Source organism: Caretta caretta, chromosome 10 (genome assembly GCF_965140235.1).
Source record: "Caretta caretta isolate rCarCar2 chromosome 10, rCarCar1.hap1, whole genome shotgun sequence".
In the NCBI taxonomy this organism is placed as follows: Eukaryota; Metazoa; Chordata; order Testudines; family Cheloniidae; genus Caretta; species Caretta caretta.
The window spans coordinates 27,514,574-27,531,963 of record NC_134215.1 but is presented as its reverse complement, the minus strand read 5'-3'; the positions used below and the strand labels follow the sequence as shown (position 1 = coordinate 27,531,963).

The 17,390-nt window shown below is 41.2% G+C and overlaps 1 protein-coding gene across 43 annotated transcripts in view; it reads left to right on the top strand.

Annotated features, from left to right (window-relative positions):
- The window catches only part of RBFOX1 (RNA binding fox-1 homolog 1), a 2,443,894-nt gene that overhangs the window by 2,330,603 nt on the left and 95,901 nt on the right, over positions 1 to 17,390 (top strand). For 36 of the 43 annotated variants that reach the window (XM_048868136.2, XM_048868129.2, XM_048868132.2 and 33 more), the window contains one exon: positions 11,536 to 11,616. The exons of the other annotated variants lie outside the window; for them this stretch is intronic. In XM_048868136.2, coding sequence (XP_048724093.2) covers positions 11,536 to 11,616 — 81 coding nt within the window. The remainder of the gene's footprint in view (positions 1 to 11,535; positions 11,617 to 17,390) is intronic. 43 annotated transcript variants of the gene reach the window in all.

The following is a 17,390-nucleotide window of genomic DNA, read 5'->3' as shown; positions in this document are numbered from 1 at the left end:
AGACTGAGACAGGATACAGCATGTACTTCTCTCATGAGTTATTGATGACCTCATGAGATATAAGAGGTCATCAGTAACAAACAAATATAAAGTCTGTAGTCAGTCAGCTCATCGTATATTCTGGTTTATGTAACAATTGAGTTTTTATTGGTGGAATGTTTTCTTATTGGCTATAATTGAGAGAATGGTTGGGTCTGATTAAATCAATTTATTATTTGAAATTTCAGTTTTCCTGTCCTTCATCATGAGTGAATGTATGATGGGAATGGCTTATGCTACATGTGGTTGCAGTATTTTGTGCTCTGTGGCGTGCATGCCAATGAAGTAAGAAACATATTGCATCTTTGCTTTTGTGCCAGCACCACCTTTCCACAAGCTAACAGTGTCATGGCCTAGCCTAAATTCACAGGCATAAACCAGGTGTGATGGCATGACATCTATTTCCACATGGCCACTATTGTGCAGTACAGTACACCATTGCTGCTATTATTATTTTTATTTCTATTGCGGAAACACCTAGAGTCTGAGACCAGGCCCCATTGTGCTGGGCACTGTACACACCACAAAAATGATACAGTTTTAGTATTCAACTAGAAAGAGAGAAACAGAGAAGGAATAACGGACATGGTATAAGTGATCTTTTGTACAACAAGTATCAGTGTCAGCTCACTTGTTGCCTATCCATTGCTGTAGATATTACAACGTTCTGTAGATATTACAACGGAGGTGAGTTTTAGGGAGGATAGGATAGTGTAGTGGCTTCACAAATTTTTACAAGAAACTTCTCCCATGTACAGCATAAAGCGCAGCAGGAGAGAAAGCGCAAAGGTGATTGAGGCAATAATGAACTAGAGCATGATGGAGACCAACATCACTGGCAGAGAAGAGATGGGGGGAAGGTCATGGTCTTAATAGCATAGTAGCATTGATAGACCTCAGGAAGCGCCTGAGTGGTCACAAGTAATTATTTTAAATTGGATTATTACAAAAGCACTCTACATGGGGCTATACCCAGGGATTAGTTAGAAATTACAGTAGGTGCAGAACTTGGCTTCTTAAAAGCCACAAGGAATTTGTAAAATTGTCTTTTTCATAATCAACTGAACTGGCTTCATATTAGCTTCCAACAGCAATATTAGGTCTTGACTTTGATTTATAAAATCCCACAGTACTTGGCTTAGCCTTTGGCTGCCTCTGGGCCCCCTTTTCTTCCCTCATTGCACTGTAGTTCTTGGACGAAAAACTCCTATGTTTAACTGATTGGGATAAGGTTCTCAGTGGAGGCCTCAACTCTGTAATTTTCTCACGAAGAGAAGGCTATCTGAGGTTTTTCTGTCTTTAAGGCAAGGATAGTCTCTGGACTCAAGTGTCTACTTGCAGATGGTGCGGCGGAGATGGGTAATTTTGGGGTGATGTAACTTTTTTCTCTTTAGAAAAAAACTAAAAAATCTTTTTTCAATGTAATGTATTCACCTGAGACATGATCGGGCATGAGTTATAAATCTAAAAAATAAATTTAATTCTGTTTGGAGAAGGATCCTAATTAGATGATGTAGAAAACATGTAAAAGGTACTCTGTTGTTGCACAGGCAATATATTTTCAACCCTAGTAAAGCCCAGGTCATGCCACATTATACAAACATCAGTAACCGAGGGCTAGATTTTGCAACCCTTACTTGTTTAAGTGAGCACTTAATGTGAGTACTACAAATGGGACTTCTTGTCTAAGTACTTGCTCACCCAAGTCATTAAGGATTGCACAAACTAGCATATAATGTTGTTCCACAACAGTAGCCTTTCTGTTAAATGTTTCTGGCCCACATCTGTGGAGTCTGGCATGTTTGAAGTGATCCGTGCTGAATAATAATCTCAGATTATCCACTGGGGGTGTGTCAGTTATGAACCAACACAATGCTGGTCACCGCCAGAAAGAGCAGCAGTATAATGCACCTTCAGAAAAGAAAATCAGTAGGGTGCTAGTCTTTTTTCAAGACAGAATGAGTCACTCTGAGTGGAGAAAAAAACACTAATGAGGATCTAGCACCAGGCATGGGGCTAGCTGTTGGTGGACCTTCATGTTTCTCAAGAGCAGAACTACAAATACTACCTAAAGCCAGGTCACAAACAAAACTCAAACAGCAAATTTTAGTAGTTCTGACGCCCTGAGAGTGCAGAGATCTGCCCACATCTTTTGTTTAAGGTATTTATTTTTCCTTACAGAAGTCAGCATCTAGCCCTAGATAAAGGAGTGTATTTTTTAAAAATGTTGTATATCCACCAAGTCAATAAAAGGTATAATTATCTCGTGTTTGAATTTTTTTTACTGCATAACTGTCACAGGGCTGGCCCTTTAAGGGAGCCAAAGGCCCAGCTTACACTGACAGGCTCCACAAAAGGGAATGAGCCAACCCAGGTCTATCTGTGAATAGGTAACAGCCTAACTAGCTAGAAGGCAGTTAAGTAAGGCACACCTGGGCCTAATAATAAGTTTAGGAGAGCTCACTTGAAAAAAAGGTTCCTGTGGCGAAAGGTTGCTCTAGAGGAAGGGAGCTCCTAGGAAGCCTGAACTAGGTGAAAGCTCTAAGGCAGGGAGGCTTGAAGAGACTCTTGAACAAGCAGGAAAGAGACTACAAAAGCTTCCCACTTAAGGATGCCTGGGAGACACCCTGAATAAACAAGGGAAAGATTGTGGAGCTCTTGATGCAGTAGAGAAGCCTGAGGCCTTATAGCAGAAGGAGCTGCTGCTGAAAACTAAAGACTTATTTGTTGTAGGACTTCTAAGTTTTATCGGGGCTCTGAAGAAAGAGCCTTTAAATCCACATACAAATGCTCCTTTTAGAAAGCTTTATTAAAGGGAGATATACTGCTGCAAAGTAGAATCTTTGGCTTCTCTTTGACCAGGCTGTTTAAATCACCTCATAGTTACCTCAGAAAGGGCGGGGGGGACTGAGGCAGGCAATAGCAATACCGTGCTCAGCTGCAAGGGTGTGCTCAGGAGATGATGGTGGTCTTTCTATAATAACAGTTCAGTGATTAAATGTTCTGTATTTTTAAGTTTAAGTTGAAGGTTGTTTTAAAAGGAAACCATAATAGATTAGATTAGTTAGTGAAAAATCACTGATGTGCTGTTTCCAGTACTCCCCAGACTGCTTCCAGGACAGCAGCTGAGCCTTTATGACTTTCTTCAGTCATTTTCCGAGCTCCCTCCACTATCTCCAGTGATCTATGCCCAGGCTTTTTCCAATAGTTTTTTGGTCCTCTTCTATACATCGGGGCTCCCACTGACTGTTGCTCAGCTCCAAGCTACTTAATCCTTAATGATCAACTGATGCTTCTCTCAAGAGAACCAGAAATGCTGGGCAGATGATGTGGGGGAAAGTTAAGCCGGGGTCTGTCGGTTTTACACAGTCACTTTCAGTTAAACCAAACTCATGGAGATATTTTAGGGCTATCACTGAGGTGCCCAATGCTTTGCAGGATTAGAACTTTAAAAAGCTGGTGAGTGAGGAAACTGATTCATCCTCTACAGAGTTGAGGGGCAGAACTTCAGCTGATATATTTTGTCATATTTCCACGGAGATAATGGAACTATGAAAATTTATACCAACTGAAGATCTGCCTGTGGTTGTTTTATGGCTTTTTGATTTTTCACAGCATGTTTACTGGTATATCCTGGAGCAAACCTGACTGTCCAGTGTCCTACATTAGGTATGACTACCAGAATAAAAGGGAAAAACTGGGAGTGTAAGAATAATCATTCCTGCTATGTACACAGAGATAAAAAATGATGAGTAGACTGTATTGAGAAAGGATAAACAGCAGGAGGAAATTTGACATATTGAAACAGTTGTGGTGAGAGACAATGGAAATGGTGATCATGGAATTCATGTAAACTTGAGAACTTTCAGATTGACACAGCTGATTAAAATGAAAAGGTTGTGATAGAAGTCTTTTAGGACTCAGATATTCTGTTCAGCTTTTGTTTACTTTCTGATGGTTTGCCTGCATAGTTTAATAAAAGTTATGTACTTAACTTTGTAAACAGGTATCTAGCAGCTACAGTAATAATGCACTCTATCTAGGTAACTCAACAGAATGAATGAATAATAAATAAGGTTTTGGTTTGCCACTGTTGCTGCAGGTATGTGTGAATTTCATCCCCTTGTGATGATAGGGGGTAGCTTTGCCCCATAGGGAATTCAACTTTTGGGTGCAGTTGTAACCCACACACCTCATGGATGTGGTGCTCTGTCCCATCTAGTGGCACACGACACCACTTAGAGAGCAAGATTAATGAGTCTGTTCTACAGCCTTAGCTAAGGGCCACATGGCTTTTAGCTCATGCAGCAGAGACTCATGCATTTAGCTCCAGAGGTCCCAGGTTCAATCCTGCCCACCGACCGGGGTCTGTCGGTTTTACACAGTCACTTTGGGTAATTTGATAAGAATCTGCAGATAGATAACATCAGTATCTACTGCTGTATTCCAGATTTTGCTTTTCCTACAGCAAGTATGGAGAAGCACAAGAGAATACTTAGCTATTTATGTTACATAATTTTTTTAATGGCCTTGTATGTAGAATCTATTAGAGATATTCATAATTGAAAACTGTTAGTTTTCAAAGGGGAGTTCAAGGGGGCAAGATAACAGTTACAAAATGTGTGCTGATATTTGAGGAAGTAACAAATGAGATAAATTAGATAGAAGGCAAGACAGTTTTAATTTAGCTTGTGGGCCAAACTTAATATGGTGTTTTCTCCTTTTTAACTACCTGCATACATCTTCAAGGTAATCTTAAAGGTGAATACATTCATTACTGTCTGTGGGTTGTTTTCTACAATGATAACACAGCATCATTATTTGTATTAAAAAAAAAATCTTCCAATAGGTTAAAGGTATTTCTGGCCTGAACTACACTGGGAACATTTCTTCAAATTCTAACCAGCTTTTAAAAAAAGTTTCTGCTAAATTGATCTTAAATTCATTTGCAAATGTAGTGTTGAAAGTGCTGTTGAAACTGGTTCAGTAAAAATGATTTACACTGCCTGGAGCCTGATCTACACCAGAACTCCAACTGGATTTGTTTTAGCTGAACTGTTATAAAACCAGTTACAGTTTGGTGGGAAGTTTCCCTAATCTTGAGCAGGCTTCTGTGGGTTAAGTTCGAACTTTTAATAAAAAGCCATTTTTGAGTTATTTGAATGATTTAAAAACAACCCCCTGAAAAATGCTTTGCTTGTTCAAAACACTAGTTAGAAAAATATTCATATCTCAAAAACAACAATAATTGATTTTTCCAACTATAAAATAACAAAACAAACCCCTTAGAATGGTGCAGAAGCTCAAGAAATTTTAGCCCAAAGAGTAGGATTTTTCTTAGAAAAAAACTATAGCAACCTGAACAGAGGGTCTTGTAATGGAAATGCTTTCTTAATCATAAGTTGCATATGAAAATATGCAGGAGGACAGGGTATGAACTTGGCATGTTTTTTGGCATTGGAAATAATGCCCTCATCATACCACATGATCCACTTGGAGTCCAAGAAGTAGTGCAGAATTATCATGGGATGTGGCTGGGCAAAATATGTGCATCAGTGACATCTGTTGGAATAGACTAGCTAAACTATTACTGATCAGACCACACTACTTCCTGCCCTGCTATGACACTAGCAGCCTAGTTAGCTAAGTTTTCTTGTGGCTGCTGTCTTATGGTCCTTCCAGTGAACCTTCTGATGGGAGTCTCAGAGCATATAAAATATCCCCTAAAAATTCTTAGCCTAATTGAGTCCCATTCCTGGGTCTGTTTGCCTGCCCATGGACCTAAGTGGTTGGACTCAGTGGAGGTTATCCAGATATGCTGAATAAAGAACAGGAGACACTTGATATGGATTTAATCGGGCCGCAACTTTATTATTAGATGTCTGGGACTGCCTTGTGGATAAAAGTGTACAGTGCAGGCAACTCCATGTTCATTCAAATAACTAGCTGGGGCTTCCATCCGCTCCCTTTCATTTTCCATCCATGTCCCCCAGCCAACCCATAGCTTGGACGTTACCATCCACACCCCCTTGTAGGACAGTTAAGGTTGGGCTATAAAGAAAGGGGGTTTGTTCCCTGCCAAACCAATTATAGGACTTCCAACCCCCCTCATTCTCTGTTCTATTCCTTTAACCAGCACCTCCTTTTAAAGTCCTTTACCAGGCTATTTATCTGATTACGGGATGCCTTTCCTATGGAGTACCTGCGCTGGATATCTACCACAAGGAGGCACCAGCAATTAGCTTGGCTACCTCTCCCACCCAGTCGGGTTCCTAGACATCTCCCAGTGACCTTTTTTACAGTGGCCAAAATCATATCATCCTCAAAGTCTGACAGGTGAACCCCATCCTAGCAAAAGAACTGAGTTGCACCTTGCACTATGCCAGGATCGTTGAGGACGCCAGCAACTGGGTTGCCAATGACCATGTACCGCAGCACCCACCCTTCTGTGATGGGCCATATTGGTGACCACCATTACATATCCTGAAATTGGAAGAACTTATTGAAATTTCCATCATAGCTCAGCCATGTGCCTGGAGCCTGTGCCACTGACAACATCCTACACCCAGGCTCTGTAGCGCCAGCAGCATCCACTCAGATTCGTCACTAGCTCCTGGAGTAAGCCCCCGAAATCTGTCAAACTGAAAAAGAGACAAGGTATCTGCTGTGCCATTATCCACCCTGGGCTCGTACTTCGAAGAAAAACAGATGATAAGGCTTAAACTTTGTGAGATTCACAAATGCCCTCACTACCTTCATGAGCCTGTGTGATCTGGAAGTTTGGCGATTGATAACATGTACCACCGCCATGTTATCCACCAGAAGCACACCTTTCTATTAGCCAACTCAAGTTCTCAAATAAGCACTGCAACTAAAATGGGGAAAAATTCCAGGAAAGTCATGTCACGTACTACCCCATTTTGTGTCCAGATAGCAGGCAATTTCTGGGCACATCACCTTCCTTGGTAAAACAACTCAAAGCCTCCTGAAACATCCAAATGGATTTTCAAACCTGCTTCTAATAACTATTCCTCCCTCCATAACAGCACCCCATTAAATTGACTCAAAAACTGTTCCCACACCTTCAAGTCTTCCTTCATCTCTCTAGTAATTGGTATTATAATGGTGTGGCCTGGCTATTCCCGCTGTTGCCACTGCAAGCTGGGCACAGAATGCCTGCCCCAGGGAACAACCCTGCAGGCAAAGTTCAGGTGTCCCATAATGTAGTGCAGGTCTCGTAGCGTGATTTTCTTGGCTCCTACAATTCTCCTGAGCAATCCGAACAGCTCCCAAAGCTTATCCTGAGGGAGCCGCGATATGCACATCCTTGTGACCAGCTTGATCCTTAGGTAGGTCAATGTAGTGGAAGGGCCCGCTGCCCATGGACCTCAGTGGTTGGACTCAACAGAGGGTCTCTCCTAATGATGTAGTGTGCTCCCTTAGTCCAATAGTCATTTGCTTTCTATGTGCAAACGTGGTAGTTGCCCAGATGAAAAAGACACAAAAAATGAAGACTTCCTGTTGCTCTGTATGAAAAACTCGCATCAAATTCATTGAAAGTGGAGGAAAATGCAGCATTAAAGATACACGTCTGCATGAATATACTATTCTTGTTTTGTGTCCAATATTTTTCAAAGGACAGTTTTGCACAGAAAAGATACGTTGAGAACTATTTTTAGAATCTGTGTTCTATATAAAAAGAAAAAGAAAATCAAGTTCTGCTAAGATTTAGTGTTGTAGAGGAAATGTGGTATTTTATTCCATTGGGATTTGTAAATTGCCTCCAGTACACTGAAGTTTTCCCCGAGGATCTTACTGTAAAATAATTAAATCTTCTCTTATATATGTTTGCTGCAATTTAAGTACTTTGAATGCCAAAATGAGACACTTCAAGAATCTTGAGCCCTCATTTGAGTTAATCCTAATAAAACTGTAATATCTGTCAAAAGAAATCTAGTAATAATAACTTGGCTACTTAGCTTCAATTTATATGTTAGTTCAAATGCTAAACTTTAAAACTAAAATTAGACAAGTGCAATTTAGTAACATAAATGAAGCAGGCACCTGCTTTTTTTTCTTTTTTTAAAGAGAAATGTATACATCTGAATAGCAGTGTAACTACATCCATATAGTTGTACAAAGTGAAAACAAGAGAGTCTTCATCTAGATGAGTGCTGCTAACAGCAATAAAAAATTCTTTAATCATGGACAACTTAGAAGAGGTAAGGTGTTGACTGGAAAACCTTTGATATTCTCTGATAGAAACAGCATCAAGGTAATTTAGACATTATAGTCGGAGAGCTAATAGATTATAGAGGATGGGATCCAAATAGCAACATTTTTGAGCAAGAAAATGAAAGGGATGCTTTCATGTTTAATAATATTTTAATTTAAAAAAGTAAATCTTCTGTCTTGTATTTCTAATACTAGCTAAGGTTATTAAGGCTGAAATAATTTTAATATCTAACACAATGTTCTGTGTTTATGTTCATTTCTTTTTTGCATTTTGCTCACCTTGGACAAGATGAAAAGACTAATCCGTTTCATTTTTCTTTATCGTTTCTAGTCAATTTTGTTTTCAGGTTCTTGCAGTAGCACAGTATTGCAATAGCCAGGTTGCAAACACCAATTTGACGCATCCATATTCAAGAGAGCACTTAAGTACATGTCTAAATTCCATTGACTTAAGTGCTACCCTAAATAGTGATACCTTGCTTAATTGCGGACCTATATGGGAATATTTATTTGCTTAAAAACAGTTTACGCTTTTAATTTTTTTTTAAATTAATTTTAGATTTTATATTTCAGTTGGTCTTTGGGTTTTTTTAAGCTTGTTTTTACAAAATCTAAGTTTTGGGCCAAATTTTACCTTATCACATTCCTTTAAGACTTGTGATTGGTGAATCACAAAAGGCAAGGATGTTCAATTCAGACAAATATATAAAAGTTGTGTTACTTAACTGAGTCCCATGAGCTGGAAAATTACAATGATGATAGGCTCACCCATGAGATTTCCAGTATTTCCTGGTTTTTGCTAAGTTGATTATACCATAAGGATTGTTTTTCTCACAGTATTCCAAGTATTTCTGCTTCCTATCATAGCTGGAACCAATAATTTAGAGGTTGTTAATAGTTAAAAAAGTAAGTTGAAAAAAAGGACTTGGTGTGGTCATGACTTTAGGTTTGGAATACCTCTTAATTGTTCAAGGGGGTATCCAAATTCTACATAGGAAGTCTGTCTGGCATTTTCTTTTGGTGGGACTTAATCCATAATATTTAGATTTAGTCTTTGAAAAGTCTGTCTACACAGGACACTGTCTGACACACACAGTTCTGGCAGAGCTCCTCCTCTGTCTGGACATTCCCCAGGCAGTTGTGATTGGGGACCACTTCATGGGGCCCCATGTGCTTTAAGCATCCTGAGTCTGAACAGAGTCCAGGCACTGCCCCTAGCTTGGGGTCTTTCCACACCCTGAGGGTGCATCTATTCTCCTGTCTAGTGTCCCTGCCCGGGAGCTGGGACCCTGGGTCAAACTGCCTAGCTTCTGGGACTAGTGCTGACCCCTCAGGCCCCTCTATAGCCTACGTGCACACACACACACACACACACACACCCCATAGCTTAAGCACTCTCTTTCAGAACTCCATCCATGTGTGTGCTCTGGATTTACAGTGTAACACTTCAGGGGCTCATAATAGTGAAAGCAAACAGACATGCAGGCTTTGCACAGGATTCTAAACACATTTTACTCTTTACTTAGCAGCACAAGAGAAACACTGCACTAGACAAAATAATAAACCCACCTGTATCTATTTTCCTTGTCTCTGTTTCCTCTGGAGAATTCTTTGTGCTTAGGCAGAGTCCTCTGGTGTGCCCAGGATCCTTCAGAATCATGGAGCCTTTCTAGGTCAGCTAGCTTTCTCTGATTTTTGCTGGTTCCTCAGTTAAACCAGACCCCCCGCTATGAAAGCATGCCAATGTTTTCCTCTTCTGCCCAAAGTTTCCAGTCTTGCTCTGCCAATATCTGGTTTCTTTGTTCTGCTGCTGGTGATTTTCCACTCTGTGCTTCACTAGCTCTCTGCAGAGAAATTTGGTCAAACTGTTTTCCTCGCTCAGGTGAATTCGTTAGTATACCCATTGTTCAGTCAGAGTACCATCATTAAGGTTAATGACTCTTCATTGACCCTGGTCTGGAAGATCGTGTCAGCCAGTGGATTCCAGTTCATATAAAGGCATTGCATGATAAAATTACTTCATCAAAACAATTTCATAACATCAACCAGAATTGCTAAGTTTAAAGACAGGTTCCCCAACTTGTCACTCACACTCTTGTCCAAGATCTGTCCTGTTGAACTCAGCAGGGTTGCATGGGTTATACGTCAATGCAGAAATTGGCCCAATGTATTTTAGTTTTTAAAATGAATTCAATTCTTATGAAGGCACAGAATTCGCAATACTAAAAGCCTGAAGGATCTACAATATCTATCAAATTGATGTAGCACATGCCATATGTCCTCATACTACCCCTGTAGTGGGCCTTATTCCTGACAAGGATTGGTCCTTTCAAGAGGAGAAAGGATAGTTTTCTTCATGTCTAGTCAATGTTCAGTCCCTCATATAAGATTGCCCAGGCAGACGTAGAGGTAGGAATGTAGAACTAGGAGAGCACTGACTCAATTTCCCCCAGATCAGAGAATAAAATAAGAACCTAGCTGAATCTTTGCCCCAAACAAAATCTTTGGTTAACTTTTTTTCATTAACCTTTTAGAATTTCTGCCCTTTGTGTACTTCTGCACTTCCTGGATTCAGCTGATATACTTGATATACCACTGCAAGAAGTTATTCTCATGTATTTCTGACCCAGGCAATACCAAAAGTGCAGGAAACTTTATAAGAAGTAGTTCTATTCTGTTCTCAGTCATACCAGTGTCAATCCAAGTAAATCTTTGGAGTAAATGGAACTACTTTGAATTTACACTGGTACGACCGAGATCAAATCTGTTCCATAATCAGTACTTATGAGATTTTCAGCTTGATTTATCTGCTGTGTTTGTTCAAGCAGCCTCTCATTTCAGGAAAGGTGGTGTGGGTGGTTGCATTGCCTAAATTAAAAGCAGGGCTAATTAGGCAGCCTCTGCTTTAGAAATATAGGGGAAAGAGACTGAGAGAGAGCAGCTGCAATAAAGCACAGCAGCATAACTGCTTGAGGGGCCAGCATGCATGGAATTCACACAGCCTGTGCCAGTCTCCCCATATCAAAATGGATATTTATATTTTGTGGGAGGGGGAATCTGTGTTTTGATTTTCTAATATAAGATTGTAAATGTTCATTGGGGCCTTTTCTGTTTTGAAATCAAAGGGCAAAAAGTGCCCCTGCTTCACTGTACTTCCACAGTGTTACGGCTTTATTTTCGTTTGGGATAAAAATGCAGGTTTAGTTTGAGTGTTCCAAAACCAGATACCACTCTCTCTCTCTCTCTCTCTCTCTCTCGTAGGCAGGGTGCTGCTGTGCCAGGCAAACCAGGAGGGATCTCCCGTGTACAGTGCCCCCAGTTCACTAGTATACACATCCACAAGTAAGCCAGTGTTACGGCTCTATTTTTGTTTTGTGACAAAAGCCAATAAATGTGAATTAAGTCCCCTCGTAGTTGTTGTTAAGGTAAAATGTGATATTTTTAAACATGTTTAAGTAATTCTACAGGTATTTCAGCAACTGATTTGTTATTTACATCATCATTATTGTAAATAGAAAATATTATACTATTCTACTATACTGGTCAAAACCTCTGTAGTGACACTAATATTTGGAGTCCATTGCTGTTGGACACACTAATACTTTTGACAAAGTCAAATATTTTCTTTTGAATCTGAAATGAGCAAGAAATCAAGTATCTCATACCCTGCCACCACTAAATTGTGTCAGGATGGGCCTAGAAATTGAGTCTTCAGGGGTGGGGTGAAAAGTACATAAGCCATTGACAACAAAAGAGAAGCTGTGTGCAAATGGATACTGAATATACAAACAACTGGCCCAATAAAAATAGTTATGCATTGTGGTGTCCTCCATTTTTCTGCCTCTGTAATGGAAATGTCTCCAAATCCTCTAAAATCCTATAGCAGAAGTGGAAACAATTCTGACAATACTGGGTCTTGTGATGATGAAGATGATGATATCAGTTCTGAATATGATCTGGGTGAAAAAAGGACCTAATGAGAGCAGTAGTAGTAACAGTGGTTATTTACACTGTTGCTGCTACCAAAACATCCAAGGAAAATGAAACCCCCACCACCATCTAGTGAAATGACCCTTAAAATATCAAAGGTATGATTACAAAGTCAACAGGAACTCCTGCTGGTTCTGGTAGACCAGATTTCTCTTTGTCTGATTTGTCACAACATGATGAGCAGTAGCATCTTCTGTATATTCCTCACCAGTGAGTTCTCCCTCACAGAAGATGCTTAACCTTAGCTGTTTGGGGTCATTTTTGTCAGATGGTGTTCATTGCAAAAATGCACTTTGGAGGAGTGACTATTCTGGACACCAATTCTGCAATGAATCAAATAAAATATTTAGCATTGCTGCTTCAAATTATATACTTAGTCTGCCATTCAGCATTGGAAACATCAGAGTTTTCTCTAGGAAAAAGGGAGGGTGGGGGAAGGGGAGTTATGTTGCTGCATCATCACAATTGTGTGCTGCTGTTTTGTCACTGGTAGTGAACAATTCTATCGCTGCTGCTGCTGGTACTGCCACCACAACATGAATGTGCGCAATGCCCCCGAGGCCAGTCCTTACCAATGAATGATAAAGTAATTTAATGTGTAGGAAATCTTCCAAAATAGGGACAAATATTCCAGAAATCATCTCACCGCACTACATTTATACTGGAAAATATCTAATGCTATTTTTCCCAAGCAGATTGTTTTCCAGCAGTGTTATGCCTTGTATTATGTTAGAGATGTGAAAGACCTATGATGTCAACTACTCTGTTTCCCTGCTCTCAGAAGATTATTCCCTTCAGTACATTGCTAGTGTTTTATCCCATTTTGTTTTAAATGTCCCAAGGAATTTGGCCACATTCATCAGAGAACTATCCACTGCCTAATTCATCTCACTATTCATAGAATCATAGAATATCAGGGTTGGAAGGGACCTCAGAGGTCATCTAGTCCAACCCCCTGCTCAAAGCAGGACCAATCCCCAATTTTTGCCCCAGATCCCTAAATGGCCCCCTCAAGGATTGAACTCACAACCCTGGGTTTAGCAGGCCAATGCTCAAACCACTGAGCTAGATCATCCAGCTTGAGAGCAGACAGCCTTCCCCAGGGCAACACAGGTCCTCAGCACGGACTGCACCTGCCACCTTCCAGCCCGAGATCTCCAAGCCTTAGCCAAGGGGGGCAGTGTTCCCATCTCCAGTTCACCGACGGGGACGGGGAGGCCGGAGGCAGGGATTCCTGGGGTGGAGTTCCTGGGGATTTAGTGCAGGTTAGAAGCTCAGTCTGCAGCAGGGCAAACGAACTCCATAATGAGAGTCCAGGCTGGTCCCTCTGTGTCGCTGTGGAGCCTTGGACGTCTGTAGGATCAGTGTGAAGCGGTGGAAAAGCTGCAGGCGTGGGCAGAGGGCTCTTGTTGTTCAGCGTAGCAGCAGGGAGAGTCACACTGAGACTCGCCGCCTGCTAACGGCCAGTTTTTAAGTCCTCAGATGCTGTTAACTTTTGTACACACCCAGCTTTACGAATGACTCCCATGTGCCATGCTTACAGCTCCTGGTTAACCATAAAACCCACAGATGGTTGTACCATAATTACCCATTTCAGGGATTCTTGCACCTTCCTTACAAACAGATGGGTCTGGCCGCGGTCAGAGACACGACGCTGGGCTAGATGGGACCCGGGGTTGGCGCCAGTCTGGCATTTCCTATGTCGTTAGGAAGTCAGTTTTGGTGCAAATGAAATGGTTCCCTCTCCTCAAATCTACCAGAGGGGGAGCTGCCTGCAAGACTGAATGGGGAGTCCTGCTCTGAAAAGTGACTTGGGCATTGTGGGGCTGCTGCCTGCTTGCCCCCTCTGTGATTTCTGCACCCACTGGGCCCACTTCACATGCAAAAAGAGGGATTTTTCTAACCGCTGGCCCTGCAGCCTCAGCCTGCGCTCAGAGCCAAGCCAGACTCTGCCCTTCTCAGGTACTAACCCCAGCAACAGAGGCTCTGCAGGCTAAACCAAGCCAGCAGTGACCCCTGGGCAGCCCCATTGCCTTCAAATCATGCCCTCTGTAGGCTTGTGACCGCTAGGAAATGGAGCCCCAAATCGCCAACACTGCAACCCAAAAGGAGATTTTAGAATTTTCCTGCACAATGAAATGTTTGAAAAGAAATCACAGGGGGTGAAGCTAAACATCGTGTTCCAATTTCGACCTTTTGATAGTCCATGCTCGGCGACTGCAAAAAAAGAAGTTGTTTCGAAACAAAACAATCAAAATGTTCTGTTAAAAAATGTCAAATCAGAACATTTGGACATTATCATAGAATCATAGAATCACAGAGTTGGAAGGGACCTCCGGAGGCCATCCAGTCCAACCCCCCGCCCAGAGCAGGACCAATCCCAACCAAATCATCCCAGCCAGGGCTTTGTCAAGCCTGACCTTAAAAACTTCTAAGGAAGGAGATTCCACCACCTCCCTAGGTAACACATTCCAGTGTTTCACCACCCTTCTAGTGAAAAAGTTTTTCCTAATATCCAACCTAAATCTCCCCCACTGCTATTTGAGACCATTACTCCTTGTTCTGTCATCAGCTACCACTGAGAACAGTCTAGATCCATCCTCTTTGGAACCACCTCTCAGGTAGTTAAAAGCAGCTATCAAATCCCCACTCATTCTTCTCTTCTGCAGACTAAACAATCCCAGTTCCCTCAGCCTCTCCTCATAAGTCATGTGTTCCAGTCCCCTAATCATTTTTGTTGCCCTCCGCTGGACTCTCTCCAATTTCTCCACATCCTTCTTGTAGTGTGGGGCCCAAAACTGGACACAGTACTCCAGATGAGGCCTCACCAATGTCGAATAGAGGGGAACGATCATGTCCCTCGATCTGCTGGCAATGCCCCTACTTATACACCCCAAAATGCCATTGGCCTTCTTGGCAACAAGGGCACACTGTTGACTCATATCCAGCTTCTCGTCCACTGTCACCCCTAGGTCCTTCTCTGCAGAACTGCTGCCTAGCCATTCGGTCCCTAGTCTGTAGCAGTTCATTGGATTCTTCCGTCCTAATAGAAGTTTTCCTGCAATTCACTCCTAATATACCCTTGCTTAATTTTATCCCCAAGACTCCAACTTATGCCCATGTTCCACGCTAAATAAATCCTCTCTGTTCTTGGTATTTACATCTTTCAAATATTCGCAGTGTTACTAAATCCTAAGTTAGTCATTGCATGGCCATACTAAGCTCCATTTTTAGCTCTTTTCATCATCTCTCAAAAATAAATGTCTCTAAAGTAACTCATTCAGTAGTGGTTTGTCTTTGAAAGATGGTATACTAACAAACTTGTTTTCAGTTAAATTAGGTAAGCAAGATACCAGACCTTTCCCACTTGCCTCCCACTGGCCAGTCTTCAAGATAAACCTTCAGAACAGAGATTGCAACTAATCATTTCAGTACAAATCACTATTATTTTTCTGAATCTCCATGCCTGCATGTCACCATATTTGCTTCCCTGTTAGTAGGATTGACAGAACATAGCTTTCCTTACAGGATTATAATTGTAGTGCTGTTAAAATTAAATTATATTAATTACTGTTATTGTTGCACTACTTTAAACTTGTTTCTTATTTCTAGTAAGCTTTTCTAATAAGGAGAAATACACCTTCATTTGTATTGGGTCCTATATTAAAAACTTAAAATACATAAGGTATAAATTTAATCTCCAATGCATTACTTTAATGTGTATTTATTTTAGTCAACAACTCCTATCCTTCTAATCTGGTCCAAATCTATAGAATACTTTCCTGAAAAGAGAATAGACACATCAGTGTTAACCTCAAAGAGGCTAAGAATTATATTACTGTCATTCCATGTAGACAGCAGCATTACAATCCTCATCTTTCAGTAATCTTTAAGAATTGTGATTTGATCACCCTGTGCTGCTATTTGTTACCATTCTTATAAATGGGTAATATTTCAGGATAAATTACAATGATTTTATCCCCCTTAAAATAGTAGAAGTTGCAAATTTGTTATCACGTTAAACACTGAAGGGGGACAGTCATCTGAGATTTTCAAAGATGCCAGGGAGAATTGGAAATGGTTAATTTTAGTGGAAGTTGGGAATCCATATCCCTTTGGGCACTTTGGAAAATCTCAGCTTCCATCTCTAGAAATGTTAATGTCTTCAAGTTTGCCTTTTTAAATTTAAACCTACTTATTTACCTTTCCATTTAGCTATCACAAAAGAATGAAAAGAAATATGGTGGTAAAATGCCTTTCTCTGAATTTGCTTAATTTTATTCTCCGTTTGGTCACTTTGTTAGCTAGCTTGTAGCAAGGGGCAATACATCTTAGGCTGTCTCTGGAGCAGTCCCACGAAGAAGAGCGGGACTTCTGAGTCACATTCTCCCTCCTGGTGTGCCCAATGCTCCCAGGAAGCGTGTGTACCCTTCCGAACTCAATGGTGTAACTACACTGATGGGTGTAAAGGGGGAAAGAGTCAAGGCTCTGCCTCCCCCAATCATTCCTACCCACTTGTGCAACGTAGGGCAAATCAGTCTGCAGAACCTGCTTCTCCTGTGCACAGGAAGTAATGTATAGCCCAACTGCAGAAAGGAATGTAAGGGGTGCCTTATATCTCCTTTACTCCTATAGGTTTGAGTACAGGATGGGCCTATAATCAGGAAGTGAATAATTTGTAATGAAAATAACATAGCATCCATATCCTAATTTGATCACGTATATTAAGTGGCCCAGATTGTCTGGCAATGCAAACAAAAAGGAATCTGGCCGTATCTCCTCTGCTGGGGATTCCCCCACCATAAGAGAATTCCTATCAGGAGTACAGTTGTCATAGGTGGCTTCTACACTACCCTCCACTACAAAGCAGTGCAGGACGTGAGTAAGGGGCAGGAGGAGAAGTAACCTGAGTGCAGCCATGGAGGTTCCCTTGCCATGATTAGAGCAGTCAAATGATTGCTGCGACCTAGACTGAGATCAAGCAGAGAACCATATTGAGCTTCCCTGTGGTGCACAGCCTTGCGGCAGCACTGACAGGAACTTGGTGCAGCAGAGAATTTGGCCTTTTGAGACTAATACATTTGAGCCCCTCTTCCTCTCACTCCTCCCCACTTCGGAAAATTAGT